Source organism: Oryzias latipes, chromosome 16, assembly GCF_053564925.1.
Source record: "Oryzias latipes strain Hd-rR chromosome 16, Olatipes_Hd-rR_3.1".
NCBI lineage: Eukaryota > Metazoa > Chordata > Actinopteri > Beloniformes > Adrianichthyidae > Oryzias > Oryzias latipes.
In genome coordinates, this window is record NC_136252.1 from 23790788 (window position 1) to 23808151 (window position 17364).

The 17364-nt window shown below is 39.1% G+C and overlaps 1 protein-coding gene across 4 annotated transcripts; it reads left to right on the plus strand.

Annotated features, from left to right (window-relative positions):
* The first annotated feature begins 58 nt into the window (after window positions 1-58).
* LOC101173090 (uncharacterized) lies at window positions 59-17161 on the plus strand. 4 transcript variants are annotated; one of them, XM_023964447.2, is made up of 12 exons: window positions 63-332; window positions 411-581; window positions 8237-8299; window positions 9034-9054; window positions 9155-9418; window positions 10997-11117; window positions 11260-11435; window positions 11648-11784; window positions 12532-12679; window positions 12836-13017; window positions 13099-13191; window positions 13851-17161. In XM_023964447.2, the coding sequence occupies exons 3-12, from the start codon at window positions 8254-8256 to the stop codon at window positions 14526-14528; spliced, it is 1866 nt and encodes a 621-aa protein (XP_023820215.1). In that variant the 5' UTR covers window positions 63-332; window positions 411-581; window positions 8237-8253; the 3' UTR covers window positions 14529-17161. The 4 variants fall into 4 exon arrangements, with proteins under 4 accessions (XP_004078264.1, XP_023820215.1, XP_023820217.1 ...); XM_004078216.5 differs by lacking the exon at window positions 411-581 and having other exon boundaries at window positions 59-332; XM_023964449.2 differs by lacking the exon at window positions 63-332 and having other exon boundaries at window positions 411-614.
* Window positions 17162-17364: the final 203 nt, after the last annotated feature.

The following is a 17364-nucleotide window of genomic DNA, read 5'->3' on the forward strand; positions in this document are numbered from 1 at the left end:
GATTTTTTGCTGCGCTCCCCGCTCATGTTAACGATGCGGGCGCTGCGTGATGACCAGCAGTGGTTTTGGGGGGTGCGAATGGGTCGCCGGTGATTTCCGACAGGAGTCGAGTGTCTCCGAGAGCAGCCGGAGCCCGACATATTCTGGTCTCCTTTCAAATGTTAAGCCCCATCCGCGAAGTGCGGCGCTTTGAGGGCTGGAGGGGGGGAGAGGTTGAAGGAGAGGCAGTCAGAAGGAGGGAGGAAGCAGGCGACGTTTGCGCAGCTTTTCACTCCTGAGGAGCATCCTCAGCATCTTGCGACTGCTCAGCATATTTAACCGGTCACCTAAAGGTAGGTGAGCTGCAGAGCGGCATGTTGCCCTCCACCACACCCCCTCGAATCTTCTCTTTTTTTTATCCCCCTCTGCAGAACATACATGTGAGCCTGGCGCGTGTCCTAAATTAGTCTGGCGCGGGACGGGTTAAATTCTGCAGGTTTTTTTTTTTTTTTTTTTGCTTTTGCTTGATGCGCCTGTCTGGATATCCCGGCTTGGATGAGACTGGTCCAAACTGAGCTGCAAAGGTTGATGAGCGAGGAAAGGTGTGAAATGAGTCGGTTTTGAACAGAGAACCAGTAAGATCTGTCATTTTAGTATTCATTTTATTTTTATTTGATTACATTTGTCAGTAGATTTAAAAAAAAAAGGTTATTAAAAATGAAATGGACAATTAAAAAATAATAAATATAATTATGACAGGAACTTTTTAGGTCTGCTCCCAAAGAAGATAATGTCTAACATATGAGGCTTATGCATTTTTTTAGGGGGGTGGGGGGTTGCTATGGCCTGGAGGCGTCTCTCGCCTGCAGTGTCCTCATCCTGCAAGCTGGCCCTCCTCCCTTCAATTTCTGCATTCAGAATCCTCCTTATGGACATACTTATCCTCTTTACCTTCAAATGATTTGCTATTTATTTTAAGTTTCCTGCTTTCATATTGCTTGTGGTCTGCATCCCCTCCCTGATATCCTCTCTTGTCCATTGATTTGAAGCGATCTGACAGGTGCAAGCAATATTGTAGAAGCCTGTCTTATCCTTCACTTCACTGCAGTGGGCTTTGAAGAAATTGGTTGTCAGCTGCTACAGGCTGCTCTGAAGTTCAGAAATGCAAAATTTGTCTGCATGTTTTTAAACGGGTTTGAACCTAAAGTAAGCTTTCTATGCACCAGTTACTATTGTAAGTGCATTATTATGATTTTTTGATGAAAACAGCATCCCCACTTCGATCATCTATTCTCAATATTGGGGTGACTTGCCCCCCCCCCTGCGCCTGTTTCCTGTGAGGAGGAATAGAGAGAAAATGAAGGAGAAATGATCGAGGTACAGAGATTGCTTTGTAGGTTCCCCACATCTGCAGTCACTAAAGGCATTTCCGGCATGATGGACAAAGACGTGTCTGTCTCTCTCAAGTGGGCTGAATTTGGGAGTTTGAGGGAACACAGGCCAAGGCTTTGATTTCAGAGTGGGACGCACGCGTTTGGATTATATAAAGTACAGAGGATTGAAAAGAAAGAGAATTGCAAGGAAAATCTGAGGCAAGAAGAAAACGTGCAAAAGGAAAAGTAAAATTTGTGATTAAAAAATGCAAATACGTGCTTGTCCAGAAACATATATATATATATTTATATATATATATATATATATATATATATATATATATATATATATATATATATATATATATATATATATATATATATATATATATATATATATATTTATGCCTCAAATGCTGAAACTGCTAAGAAAATGTTGCATTTTTTTCCTCATGTTTCTTGTGTCTTTGAGAGTCACTGCTGTGACAAACAGATGGACACGCTTCCCTTCACCAATCCTGCTCCAACATTGGTCTGGTAATTACCTGTAAAAGGGTCAATGGTCAGCACATGATGCTACAGCTTTCAAACCACCAAGGAATGCTAACAACCCAAGTCTCTCTGATGAATTGCGAAACATTCTAAAGGAATTGTTCCTCCAGAGACAGTGTTCTGTGTGACGCATGTTTTGCTCCACATTTCGTCTGCAATACAACAAAAGGCTTTCAGGCTCTCTGCTCAGAGTGTGGAAAACAGTGGAGAGGCAGTGTGTGAATTCTTGTGTGACACTCTGATTGTTCTTTTGTAGCAGCAAAGAATAATTTGGGTCTTTTTGATCTGGTTCAGAAATATTTTCACATTTTACAAAGGAAAGATGTGAGGAAAATGCTCACTCATGGTGCCACCCCCCTCCCCACCGACAAATGTGATGTCTGGTATGAGTAGCAAAGATTCCTGCGCCTTGATCGTGTGTGTTATGAGGAACTAAACTGCAAACACTGCAGGTGTCCCCTCCCAGTCCCCTTCTGGGCTTTGTAAATGAAAACTGCAGCACTTCTGTACCACTCCCCCCACGTCTTGGCCTCAGATGCCTTTGCTACATCACCATAATCCTGCTTCCGCATTCCTCCTTAAATTTTCCATTACAGTAAAGCCATAAGGGCCTTGAGCTGCCTTTCCTATTTCAGATAGTATTTAATTTAAAGTTAGTGCATAACCTAAAATATTTATACAATTGTTCTTATATTCAAAGATTTACCTAAAAAAATCATCAAATGACAATCATCCAAAACTAGATGGATTATTATGAACATTTTTGTGAAAAGAGGGCCTCTCTATTCGTAACAGTCTCTAACAGATGAAGACTGATCGTTACTCGTTTATTGTACAAAAATAAGGAAGGTTTCTTGGGTGGATTTTATTTGAGTTGTCCATAAGTGACCTCTAGACAATGTCAGGTAGATTAGATTTGCAGATACTGCAGGGATCTCTGAGACAGCACAGTCAATGCGAAACAAAGCAGGGCAGAAAGACACAGATGAATCCAAATTGTTTCCATGTCCTCCCCTGGCTCCTTCCTGTTGCTCCAATTGTAGGGACATTTGAATGTGTAGGTTATTTTTTGAGCAGGATAGAATATAGTTAATGGTATCCCTCTGCCGGCAGGGTGAAGCACATTTCTTCACGTGGGTTGGCTCTGAACCACAGATGTTTACATTTAAGTATTTTATGTCTCAATGGGACACCAAAATGAGTTTTTGTTTTTGCACGACTTTTTAAAGTAACAAAACCCATGATGACTATCTATGACGTCATCAAGCGGTAATAACATCCGAATTTGAAGCCACAGTTTTTTCACCCCCATATCTCTCCACATAGAGGGATAAACGTAGGGATTGGCAGAAGCCAAAGTGGGTAGGGAAGCAATTTGGATTGACAACCTATAATGGCAAACAGTAAAACCAAAACTAATCAGGCAACTATAAATAGAACCTTCTATTGCAGCACTTACCAAAACATCTTGACTCTGTAAAACTTCAATTTGACCATCAGCAGAGACGTCGGAATGCGTTTTCAACCATCTTCTTCTTCCACTTTCGGCTTCTCCCATCAGGGGTCGCCACAGCGAACAAGTCGCATGGTAAATTTGGGAATGTTTTACGCCGGATGCCCTTCCTGACGCAACCTTCTCAAACTGGGCTTGGAACCAGCAGAGGTAGAGAAGGGAACAGGGAGCAGCCCGGAGTCGAACTCGGGTTTCACGGATGGAAGGCGCCGCAAACCAGCATGAGCTAAACTGGCTCCCGTGTTTTCAACCATCTGAATTTGATTATTTCTTTTTTTTTCTAACTTTGCTTCCTTTGAAATAAGACAAAAAAACAAAAAAAAATGTTTCTTCTAAATTGATTACTTTAGACCATAACTGAAACAGTAAAAAGAAAAACGTTTCCCAAACCATAAAACAGTCAAAAGTGGTAATTTAGCCCTGCGATTCAATGATCACATACTCATTTGCTGCTAAACTAAAGGACAATCATCCCCCAAGACAGGATTACGGTGCACCAGATGACTGTATGATCCCATGTAAAACAATAAAATCAACAGAGATTGAGTAGAGGGACCACGTCAGAGAAGATTCAGTCGATTCCAAGGCTTCACAATGGTATTCAAAGTCTTCTTCTGAAGCATCCAAAACTTGGAAGACTCCTCTTTTCTGCCTCTTCTCACAAGCAGAGGAAACAGGAAGGGAGGCAAAACCTGCTGAGACACAACATTCCATTGGTCAGGGTTCAACCTACGAAAAAATACTGAGAATATTCTTTGCAGGGAAACACAAACCTTTTCTTGAAGCCTCGAAAGCGGTCTGTGTATTTGTGTATTTAGTGAGTGAGTCATCAAGATCTAAAGCGGGAGATGGCTCAGTTTCACACAGCCAACTTCTCTCAGTTTGGACCTCATGATAGCAGAAGGAATTCAGACCTCGCCCATGGATACTTTTCCGTAACCCCTAAAAGACTGTTGTGTGACAATCTAGTGCCTTGTATTTTCAGCCAATTCTGACACATTCTCACGACATTTTTTGTTTTGTTTTAATTAGCAAATATGGTGCCACCCATTTGCCCAAGTCAAAATCTAGTAAATATGAACGTTTCATAAAGACTTTTTATCAATCCATGGTGTTCTGATGATGAAAATCTGGATGATTAACAATAAATACAATTTACATTCATTTTTATGGGGTTTATGGGAAATTTCCAGGGCACTAGATTTTGGAATTGTAGTGTCTGTCCGAATTCCCACCCTAACCCCTATATAGTGCACTATATAGTGCATTCGCCATTTTGTAGTGTTGTCCGAATCTACAATTCAAAAATCCAGTGCCCTGGAAACTTCCTAGAAGTCTGCGGAAAAAAAACAGTGTGAATCGATGCTCACTAGATCGGCGAACCACAATGCATCGCGTCTGAACATTTTTTACCAGAAAAATGAATTTAAATGTATTTTTAAATAAATCATCAACATTTTTATCTTCGGAAGACTGTGGACTCATTAATGATCGTCGCAAAACGCTCATTTTGATTAGATTTTCACTTCGTGAAATGGATGACGTCATATCCGCTTTTTAAAAAAAAAAAAGTCGTGAGCATGGTGTCCGGATTGCTTTTAAAATACACTGCACTACATAGTGCCGCACTATTTAGTAGTTTGTGTGCTACTTGTTAAGTAGTGAAGAAATTCTGACACGATGACGGTCTAAGAGAAGTTGAGACCACTTCCCTCAAGAGGTTCCTCAAACACCCACATCTGTCTGGTAGAACAGTAGTAAAATGTTTAAAGAGGGGTGACACAGTGGTCAGTGTACTCAACTCACAGTAAGAAGACCCTGGCTTGAAACCCACCTGGGACCTGTCTGTGTGGAGTTTGCATGTTCTCCCTGTGTATGTGTGGGTTTTCTACATACACCCAGGCTTCCTCCCACACACAAAAAACCTGCTTCATAGGGTAATTGGTTATTCTGAAGTGTCCGTAGGTGTGCATGTGTGACTGTGTGTGTGGGAGTGCTTGTGTGGCCCTGCAACAGATTGGCAACCTGTCCAGGGGGTATCCTGCCTTCGCCCCACAGAAGCCGGGACAGGCCCTGGCAACCCTGTGACCCCAAAAGGGATACAGATACAGTTACGTAAATTGATGGAAGGAGGGATCCACACTGATGAAAATAGTGTTTTTTACATGTTCTTGTGATCTTTTTCTAATGATGGAGGACACATATTAAGAAATTAAGTTTAAAAAGGCATTTCTAAGTATTCCTTTATTCAAATTGTGGTGAATCAGGAGCAGATGAAAAAATCCTGTTGGAAGCTTGTAGCTGTAATGAAGCTGCAACGACAGGCCACAAGCCTCCGACTCCTCTCCAATCTGATGCATCCACTTGTAGACAACTAGATCCATGCACATCTTCGTTTTCTTACTCTGAGTTGGCATTCTGTTTAAAACTGTACAGCTGAATAGCTCTGATATTGATTGCCATTTTGATGTACCGGTAATGTTAGATGGGGATGGAACAGATGGATGATGGGAAGTAAGGATGGGTTTACTCTGTGCCAACAACTGCCTACAGCTCAGAGGCACATTGAAGCAACTTCTGTTTTGTAGAAACTATGTCCCAAAAAACACTTTTTTATTTTATTATTTTGGCTAAAAACGGCATAATCATTAAAAGACCACTGGGTCTGCTTTTACAAGATAACCTAACAGACCAAGAATGTTAAGGTGACCTTGGGCTAAAAGCAACCCCAGTTGACAAAATGGGAACTACCGGTAGTCTCCATTACTCCACTAGCGGGTGGGGAACAGCAGGCTCATTCAACCAGTTACATTCCAACTAGCAAAGAAATTCCTTGACAGGCTTTTAAAATGATCAATTAGGGCCTTTGAAGGAGGTAATACTGAAAAAGTGCATGAAACCACATTGTAGACAGCTGGAACTGTTAAGCAAAAGCTGAAACAGCAACCATTTGTCTTTACACAGTCTGTGACAGGGTTCTTCTCAGCACCAAAAAAATAAATAACTCAAATAAGATGGCCAAGCCAGCAGACTCAAAAGTTCAAAAATGGGATTTTATTGATTCCCAAAAAAATAACAATCAGACAAAGAATTCAGCTGATTCTGGGAGAGCTTGTTGCCACCACTGCAACCAAGACTGCTGTCCCTCAACTGAGAAAAGTTCACCCCTTATAAAGGCTTAGCCCCTCCCACAGGCCAATTACCCAAACAATTCCTTAAAACAACTTACTAGAAGATTCATCAACATAACTCCAAACTTACAGATATTTAACAGAAAAAAAAACAACAACTATTGAAATACAGAAATAGGTTTGAAACAAAATCAATTAGACAAAAAGGGGAACAAAGCAAAAAAAACAATGTGAAGTCACTTCCTGTTTCCTGTGGATATAAATGCTGATTTGTCCATTGTTCTGGTTTGGCTGTTGGTGGCGGAAAACTTTGATGGTGAGTGAGATTCTGTTTAAAACCAAGTGTGCACCCTTAGAATTAAACAAAACATGAAATGTGAATGATTTGTCCCACAAAACTATAAACTGTTACTGGGCTGGGAGAAAAGAGAAAAAACAAAAAAACAACTAAGGCTCATGTTCAGGCTCTGTCCTGCAACCTGTGTGACGCTACTTCGGCACACAGTCGAAAACAGTTTTCTTTGACACTTTCACAATTTGTCTTGTAAAAACCAAATTAATATTTAGAGCTTTTTTATTCATTGAGTGCTGCCATTTCTAATATTGGTTAAATGCAGTGCACCCTGTCTCATTTTTTTTCTAAGTTCCCTTTTAAAAAGGCATTTCTATACAAATTCAAACATTTAAAAAACAGTCTGCAACACTCTGATGTTTGACAAAAGTGTCAATGTCTTCAGAAAAAAGAAACAATACTAAAGGGCTGATGAGACACCCATGGAAGTGCAACACTTGACAGCTTTGATCAATGTCATATAACATGGTTTAGTGGTGATGTAATAAAGCTGTCTAAAAGAACCACACTCCTGTTTGATTTCTCTATAAACCTCAAGAGGACAGCTATGTGCTCTACCCACCACAATCAAACAACAGCCCGACTGTACAGGAGTCGCAACAATAGAAGGGGAAAAAACAGCTTTTCACATCGATGACATGGAAAAGGGGTTGACTCGATGAAAAGCTTTCTTTATCCAAAAATGACATTTATTAATCAAAACTGAACTGACAAATAGTCACTGCAGGTCTCCCTCCCCTCCATTTCCTTCCTAAGCTTTTAAATGTAAACCAATTTAAATGACAGTCTGTTTTAAACTGCTATCTTCTCAATTCCACTGCTGTTAAAATAATCAGTTTCCATCTCAATGATGCACTTCGGCTGCATGCTCCCCAGATATTTTTATTAGGTTTTATGTATTTTTAGTTCAAAAGATATGTCTGTATTCTTATTCATATACAAGCTGCATCCTGGTTGTATTTTCACTTTATAAGTATTTGCCTCTCCTTTTTCTGTTTCATGGTCCTGTTTGAGCCACATGGTTTTTGAGCTGTGGTCTTGACCTTCAACGCTTTTCATATTTAAATATCTATCTTCTTCCCATAAAAAACCAACAGGTTGCACATTTTTTAAGGAATCTTTGTGGTTTAGAATATTGATGCTAACATAACCAAATGCAGGAAAGTGTTTTCATTTGTAATCCATTTTTAAAAAATCTCCATAACTGCGTGTTTTTTATTTGCATCTGATTTACATAATACCTCATTGTGGTTAAGCTGGATGCACTGAAAGCTGCGAACAACAGCATGAATGTGGATGACTCTTGATTTTTTCTTTCTTTCTTTCTTTTTTTCAGAAACAAAACAATCTGGCATGATGACTCTTAAAGTGATTGCTCTGAGCTTTGTCATTGGAGTAGGTGCGTAAAAACTGTAATTTTGCTTGATTTAATGTCTACACTAAAAATAAATATATTTAAGACTTAGTTATGCAAAATTCATGCACATCAGACTGACATTTCTGACTACCGGTACATTTTAGACTGAGCTTTGATGTCATTTTACAAGAGAAGGATCATCAAACATAAAAAAGCAGAAATGAGGTTAACATTTTTTTTAAATAAACTACTTGGTGTGTTTTGCACTTACCAATGAGAAGATAGATGTTATATGTTATATTTGACACATTTAAAATACAAATTTTGCATTGTGATGTTTTATTTGCATCACATCTCCCTTTTTTGAGATTTGAGTTCGATAAAAAAAGATGCAGAGTAAAAACAATCGTATTTTGAATAGGATGTGTCAGAAAAGGTTAAGTAAAAAGCCTTTTGCACTGACTAGAAGAAAAGGCCAAGAGTCACAATCAGAGTTAACCTGTTTTTCAAATATAGGTTCTGCGGTTTTTTAACTTTACCTTCATGAAGTAATATGAAAACAATGCAATTTTAAATATGCAAACCAGTCTAAGTTTGTTTTTCTTTATATATTTTTGGGTAGTATTAAAAGTTGCTGATGCCTAATCTTGACAGTTAAGCAATTTCCAGTTCAGCAAAGCCACAATGGAAAATATGAAAAACACACATATTTCCTAGTTGCCACATACAGAACTTAAAAAAAAAAGCCAAGATAACAGTTTCTTCTTTCTTTTCAGCTTTGTCCACATCTGTGAAAGGTAAAACATTTTTTTGCTGGTGCATTATCTCTGACTTAAACTGATTTATGAGATTTACTTGTTTTTGCTATTTTTTGTTTTCTTTTGCAATATTATCCAGATGAGGAGTCAAAGGTCTTATTCCATGGAGAGGATTTTTACATTCTGCTGCCATCGCAGTTGCTGGAGGTCTCGTTTACAAACAGGTCTAATCCTCGAGCTCCTGTCCTCCTTATGAGGGGAGGAAAGCTGGTCAGCAGCAGACAGGACACACTCACCCTTAACCGCGACCATCTGATCATCCAGAGTGTTGGTGAAGGGGATGAGGGCCTGTACACCTTGAAGGATCCAAACGGTGTCCACCGAATCAGGCTCACGGTCCGAGGTACTGCACGACATGAAAATCTGGGAATGGTCTCTCATGCAACAATCGCATGGAACAGCAAAACTTAAACGCACATACAACATGGGTTTGGATGTCTAAATGATTCACAGGAACAGAATTTCTTTTGTCACTCCAGGTTTGATTTGGGTCAATATTTTTTTAGAGCTAATTTTCAAATGAGATTTTCTCATGGGATTAAATAAAAAGAATGCTAGAAACAACCCAAAATAATATAATTACACTGGCTAGCTTCCATTTCATTCCAAATAATTTGGGATTATCATATGCAGTTCAGATTATTGTAAAAAATGAGAATCTGTCCAAACTGTAACTCTTAAACTCTTAAAATAGCTATTATAAGTAACCTTTAGATGACATTGAAGAGTTTTCAGCCATCCTCCATCCTGAACAAAATTATAACTGTTAGAACAATAATTTCATCATAACTATTAAGTGTACATGAATGTAGAACACATGCTTGAGTCTGAGCAGTTGTAAAACATTTTTACGAGCAAATAAAGTAATTCAAGTCTTAAAATGCAGTGATGTAGTGTTGAGAAAATAAATACATTATTTTTTAAATCAAAAGATATATGTACATATATGGGTATATATGTGTACATGTGTATATAATATACAGTATATATATATGTGTATATACATATTTATATATATAAATCAATCATCAGATATATGTACATATGTGTGTGTGTGTGTGTGTGTGTATATATATATATATATATATATATATATATATATATATATATATATATATATATACACACACACGTATCTTCTTTCATGTAAAGTTTGCTAAATCTTGCTGATTCTAATATTAAGGAGGACCAGCAGCCAATCAGCTCGCAGCCCAAATTAATCATCTGCTGGTTTACCAAAGATGTTCACTTGTCTCTGCTTGCAAGTTGTGGTCAGTTTTTACTTTGAGTGGCTCTGATGACAAAAAACAAAACAAAAAAAGGAAGAAAAAACACCCCTGGAATGTTTTAAATCAACCAGATGTCAAAATCTCTTAAAATGTTAGAACCAGTCAAGTCAAGTCTACGTCCCCATCTGGATTAGAAGCAGACATTACACAAACCACACAAATCCAGCACAATAATAAACATGACTGTAGTCTACAAGGGCACCACATGCTCCGTGCATGGACTGGGATAATGAGAGGGTTTTTTTTGTGTGTGACAGAGTAATGTGGCTCTGTCAGGCAGTGGTCATGCTGTTCTTTTAACTCTCCTCCTTCCTGCCTCGTCCTGCTGTTACTCTGCCTTTAGCTTGTCTTTTCTTTTCCTTCTGTTTCCTCCCTATCATTACATTTTCCCTCCTATCAGCCTGATAAATCTTGACTCCTGCTCCTCTGTTTCTCTACAGTCTGTCCTCTTTTCTCCACATCTGACAGGCTGGTCCATCCCCCTCCTCTATGCTTCTATATGCTTCTATCCAATCTTCCCTGTCCTTTTTGTGTCGTTGACGTACCCAATCGGTGATCTGCAGTCATTCTGTTTGTTTTATTATAAGTATTTGTTCGTTTTATGCCATATCCTCTACTTTTATACTGTTTAGATTGCACCTATGAACAGATGATCAACTATGGGGGCGACTTCCCTATAAATCTGTGGGAGGCAAAGCCTACCATCACTGTGGAGTTCCGACCCAAGGCAGTGGAGGCAAACCAGACATCAAGGTAGAGCTGTTAAAAAGTATCGATTATTGCCTAGAATTGGAGCTGAGTTTTTTTTTCCAGACGTGCCTGTGCTTAGAAGCATCCAAACCTTTCCCATGAAAAGTTGAGAAGAGTTTGTTCCCCTTGTATTTCCCGCCTGCAGTCCCGCTCTAGTTGTGCTAACTGCTGTCGGGCTTGCCACATCATCCTATCAAGGTCGAATCACAGTGGGGGAGCGTGCCATCACCCTCAACGCTGTCACAGGTGCAGATGAGGGCAGCTACACCATAATGGATGGCAATGGTGCCATCAAGAAGAAAGTGTGTTTAAATGTCAAAGGTGAGAACATACGTTTATTTATTTTTATTTCTCGTGTTTGATTACTTCAGAAAAGCCTGTTTTAGAGCCTTTTTGTTCATACTTCTAATCTCCTCTTGACTATTGTGGCTTTGGAGGAAGAAATGTGAGTGCCAAGAAATTTTGTTGGCATGAGAACAAAACTCTGATTTACTTATCTGTGCTTCCTGTCTCTTTATCTCTTTGGGTCTCAGCACACCAAGAGTTTGTGTCCCTGCCATACGGCAAAAAACTGAAGATCAACCTGATTGTTAACAGCTCTTTGGTTCAGCTCTACTACCGCTCTGATCATGGATCCCATCTCCTCCTGGATAAAGGAGAATTTACTAATGTAAAAGTCTTTCTCTCTCATATATCACTGACTACAAGTTGAAAAGAATAAATAAATAAAGACAGAATATGACCAAAAAAACTTCTAAAAATGTGAGCAGTGTGAACATTCAGTTGCTCTAGAAACTTCTTTAAAGTAAGCAAATTGACTGCAAAGAGAACCTTTTCCAATAATGATCCCTATGTGCTCTTTACATTGGGATTTAAAGACAAAGAAGAGAAACAACGGTGGTAGCTTCCTGGTTTGGGTTTGTTAGCCTAATCTAGACCAAGAAGGGCTGTTTTCGTTGTTGGAACAACAGTTTCTGAACTTGTTTTTTTTCTGCAAATGTGTTTATTAAATATTTAAATATAAGGATGAATTAAACTCTTAAAAGTACTATTGTACGAAAACTTACAAATAAAAGTAGAAGTACAAAAAAGCGTTGTTTTGTTTTAATCAAATGTTTAAGTGAATCAGTAGCGAGAGATTGATTAAAGATCATCTTTCCATGAAACGAGTCATGTAAGAACATGAAACATAACTTTAAATGTTATAGTAATAATGCTTTTACAAACTTTATAATTAATTATATATACATTGTTATTGTTTCCTGTCTTTATAGAAGAATTTTAAAGATAAATGCCATCAATACTCAACAAAGGTGGCTGGTGTTTTAAATTAGGTCACTGAGTAAAATTTTTTTACTTTATTTATTTCCTACCACACCCCTGATTCTGTTGTATTTCCAAATTATTTTTATTTCAGGCTCCAGCAGAGCTGGGTTTTCAGGACCGTCTCTCCCTGGAGGGCTCCATTGTTTTTCTCGATCAGGTTAAGACTACAGACAAAGGTGTGTTCATGATTAAGGACATGCAGGGGTTCGTTGTCTCCAACATCCACCTGGAAGTGAAACGTAAGTGAAGAACCGACAGAAGAAACATTTGTATTGTTGCAGGGACACAGCAAAACTCATTATCTATTGTTTACTATGTGCATGTGGAGGAATACTAGGGGAAGTTTAATGCAAGGTCACTATTCTGTCTGTCCCTTCTGCTATGGCACCATGTAGCCTACAGGCTGGAGTCACTCTATGTGGCTATCATTGCACTGTTGGGTTTGCTGGCTTTCCTTCTGCTTGTCTGCCTGCTGTCCTGCCTCATCAAAGTGAAGAAGAGGGCCAAGAGGGCTGCTGCCTTGGAGAAACTGGCCCAGAATGCTGGCAAAGAAGATGAGGGAGAAGCATTTAGACAGGTTAGAGAGGCAAATGCACAATAATTTGAGGGATGAGTGCCATTTGGATTGGATTAAGACTGGATTTTGTAAACTTTGTAGGTGGTGAAGAACATCACAAAACTCAGCGAGGAATCCAAACACTCCCAAGCTGAAAACACTGAAAAATCTCAGAGCACTGAGGTGGACATCAAAGTAAGGCTGGTTTTTCTTGGAATTGAGCCTCTTAGTTGTGTTGATAGTCCTCTGATTTTCATGCTGTTTTCTGCGTTCAGACAGTCGCAGCTTATTCAGAACGCTGCTGCTAGAGCCCACACTAAGATCAAGAAAACGGATCACGTCTGTCCAGGTCTCAGATCTTTGCAGTGGCTTCCCCCTTTGACAAAGAATGGATTTCCCAATTCCGTTTTACTGCATATATATTTTGGGGCTAAAAGATGGTTCTGATCTGCTGTTATTTTAATGACTTCTTCTATTTGATTAATCAGGTCTTCTGGGATTGACCAGTTTAATATTTTAAAGATTGTATATTAAAAAAATACAAAACGGTTTTAAAAAGAGAAAATAACTCCCAGAAAACTTGAAAGTTTCTTTCAATTCTAATTTTTTTGAATGAAGGCTGAAATGTTTTTTTCCCCTTTATTGATTTAAATGTTTCAACCTTGCATTACTCTTTAGCTGTGCTGTTTCTTCTAACCTCTTATTTTCTGTAATTTGTAATTTGTTCTCTGATTTTCCAAAGTTACTTTACTATTTTTTTTTTGTATGATGTGATATTGACTCAATTTCAATTTGAACTTTGACAGTTAAGCAGCAAAGAAATCTTATTTTTCTTGTTGTGTTTTGGAAAACAGGGTCTGGAGGTTTCCTCCAAAGAGGTTGGTGTTGGTAATCTAGAGACCAGTGACTCAGGCGTGGGCTTTAACACTGCTCTCCCGCTGGACACTGACACTGATGCCGCTGATCAAATCCTTGATTCTGAGGCTGTAAGCATCTCCATTGCTCCTGAACCCAAACCAAGTCAACCATCTTCTGCCGAGTCCAAGCCAAGTGCTCCACCCACTGTGGAAATTAAGCCCAGCCCACTTCCTGAAACCAAAGTCAGCCCACTCCCTGAAATCAAGACAACCTCTGAAAAGCCTGAGGAGGTAAAGTTAGATATTAGCAAGAAAGCAGATTTGAAACCCAGTCCAGAACCGAGCCCAGACCCCACAGCTGGTCTGAGTACAGCTGATCCAAAACCTCTACCCAGCTCAAGCCCAAAGGCTAAACCAGCTACCCCTAAAGCCACCACTCCAGTACCGGAAACCACCCTGGCTCCCACACCTGAGGCCCCCAAACCGGCCACACCGGAACCCGTCATCAATGGTACACCAGAGCCAGGGCTGGACTCTAAACCGAGCCCAGACCATTTGGGTACTGGGAGCACGATTGCAAAACCTAAAACACCTGAAGTTGAGCTGAAATCAAGTAGCGTTGTTCCAGAGGGGAGCAAGGATGGTACAGTGGCCGAGAACTCTCCATCCACCTGAGAAGTGCCCCCCCACCAAAAGACCGAAAGGAAATCCCACAGATCAAAACACCACTGCAGACAATCAAACCCCCCTTCCCAAACCACATCAGCTGGAGCCTGGAAACCCATTGAACCTGAAAATAACCCTGCAAACAGAACCACACTTCCACCACTACTTCCTGATTTGAAACATTCATCAAATAACATATGTGGTTGTTAAAAATGCTTATCAAAGCCGTGTTTTCCACTATTTTCACAGTAAAACTGCCAAACTGCAACTGAAATTCCTTGCAGAGTTTACTACTAAAACGCTAACTCGGTCAGATGTTTTTTTTATGTACGCAGAAACGTTTACAACATTTCATCAAGTCACTGAAGCTGCATTCATCATCATACAGGATTGCAAAAAAAGGCAAACAAACACCAAGATAATGCCATTAAGAACCAATAAAGTTTTGTAGCTTAGACCTAAAACATTCATGAAGAAGATTTTTGCATGACTTCAACTACACACAAAAACTAATAACACTAAGGTAAGATTGGCATTTAAAACTTAGAGGTATCACCTAGGATGACGTTTTGGATAATTCCATCAAATACGGTTCTAAACCGTTCTTTCTTCTACGTTTTTGTTTTTTTTACAGAATATGTTCTGTAAAATTCTGTTAAAACTGACAGTTTTGATATTTGGCAAAAGCATTAATTTTTACATATTTCTTTAATATTTTTCTAGATCTCATCATTCTTTCTAAATTGACCATCAAAAGGATCAAATCTTCAGTGGAACAGGGATATGCATCTTCTTGTTTTTGTATAAATGAGAATGCCCATCTCTATTCTAGGCTCTTCTGTCGTGGTGTGCAGTAAAATTACATGAGAAATTGAGAAAAACAGGGGTAACAAATGGACTTGACTATTTAGACATTTGGGAGGCTGATTAGCAGATTATTGACTTTTAACTTGCCTTTGCTTGAAGTTGTCTGAGCATAGAAGTGTTTTTTTGTCAGAAAAATAAAAATTAGGCTTTGTGTCAACAACTTTTAAAGCCATAAGACAATTTCCTATGTCAAATTTAATACTGAACCTGATTCAAAAAACTGACATCCTATTAAAATGTTGACATCAACGTGCCTCAACAATTATATCATCAGACGAGGCGAGGGAATTCTAAGGAAAAATGTGTTTGACGCTGAACAGACCTAATTTGTGGTCTACATCTGTGAGGGAACCACAAACCCATCTGGTAAAAGAAACATGGCTTTTCATTTATGGACTAAAATAAAAGCCACCAACACACAACACACTTTTGTAAATACTGCATGTGTATGCCAATTTAACACCTTAATGACAGAATGTTGTTAGTGCATAAAACAATTCTTGTATCATACTGAATAAATGAAAGGAAAACTAAATAAATTTTCACACCAACCTTGATTCTAATATGTAAAATTCCATCTATAAATTCTGTATCTACTATATACTATGTATACTAATATTCACTGAGTTAAACTAATATATATAAGAATTATAAAAAAAATCTATATAAATATTTGCTCTTATAACAATTTGATGAAGTCCAGTAACTTTCCCATTAGTTAAATGGTGTCTTCAGATATTTAACCACTGTCACTTTAAGTGTAGACTGCAGCATGCCCAAGACTTCTTCAGAACAACAGGCTTGTATTTTTGAGAAGTGTTATTGTGTGTTTGATCTCAAGAGTGGTCTTTCGATGTTGCCATTTTCGTCTGTAAAGTCTGTGTGCCTACAGTATGATGTCCACGAGTGTGAGTGTGTCCCGAATCTATGCACAGAATGAACCGTGCTCTCTATGTCTGTGTCCTGCGTGAGGTTTCCATGTGCCTGCTATTAGTCGTGCGATTTAAAAGATGTAATTAAATCATAGGTGTGAATGTGCTTAAAACCACTCAAGAAAAGCATCCAATATTGATGTTTGAGTGAGTCTCGTCTTTGTTTTGGTGCCTAAAATGCTTGTCTGATAGCTGGCCTTTATTCTGTCATTAGCCACCTTCTAACAACACCTTCGTCTTATCTAATGGGATGTTCACAGATGTAGAAAGCAGTGTGCACATCTGATAAAATCACCCCTCGACCAACTTTGAGATGATGAAGAGGCTGCATGCGGAGCGGGCTTGTGAGACTTGTCATTATCTGAGTTTGTGGCACATTCTGAAGTACGTGCGTGCATTGATGAGGACAAAGGTGAATTTCAAAGCTCTGCATTGTCGGTGTTTGAGGAAACTGCATCTGCAAGCATCACGACTCCGTCAGGGATCGTAACACTGAAATGGAAGCAAAGACCCAGGAGATTCAAAGAGCAAGTGGTGGACATGACCAGCATCTTAAAGACCACTCAGTAGAGCAGGAGCTTTCACATCTATGATGTCTGAGAGACTACGGTTTCATACCTGCTTCCAATTATCCACTGTAAGAAACCACTAATGTTAAAGTCTCTGGAAGTCCTTGCACCACGTGAACCGTCTCCTCTGTCGCTGTTATGGCCTGATTATAGAGTGACATCCTACTTAGTCTCTTTCTGTACTCCTTTTTGCACAGCACAGACGTTTTGTAAAACAGGGGTTTATTTGATGTCTAAAGAAAAACATGAATAAATAAAAGATAATGACATGTTGCCTTCTTGCCAAAGCCGTCCTTTTTTCAAAGTAATGGTCATACAAGACGACAGCTGAGGTTCAGAGCTGTCGCTTCCATCTCTGCCAAGCATCTCACTTTGTGTCATGCAGGATTTTCCTCTGAGAATCAGAGGCCTTTTCTTGCTACGGGTCATGGCGCTGCCTTGCTTTAAAATTCCAGACCCTCACTCTGTTAGTTTGTC

Excerpts from the sequence above, each read along its gene's own strand:
- LOC101173090 (XM_004078216.5), top strand. The coding sequence starts at position 8,254 with ATGATGACTCTTAAAGTGATTGCTCTGAGCTTTGTCATTGGAGTAG. Across the intron at positions 11,436-11,647 it reads AGTGTGTTTAAATGTCAAAG|CACACCAAGAGTTTGTGTCC; the intron begins GTGAGAACATAC and ends TTTGGGTCTCAG. Across the intron at positions 11,785-12,531 it reads ATAAAGGAGAATTTACTAAT|GCTCCAGCAGAGCTGGGTTT; the intron begins GTAAAAGTCTTT and ends TTTTTATTTCAG.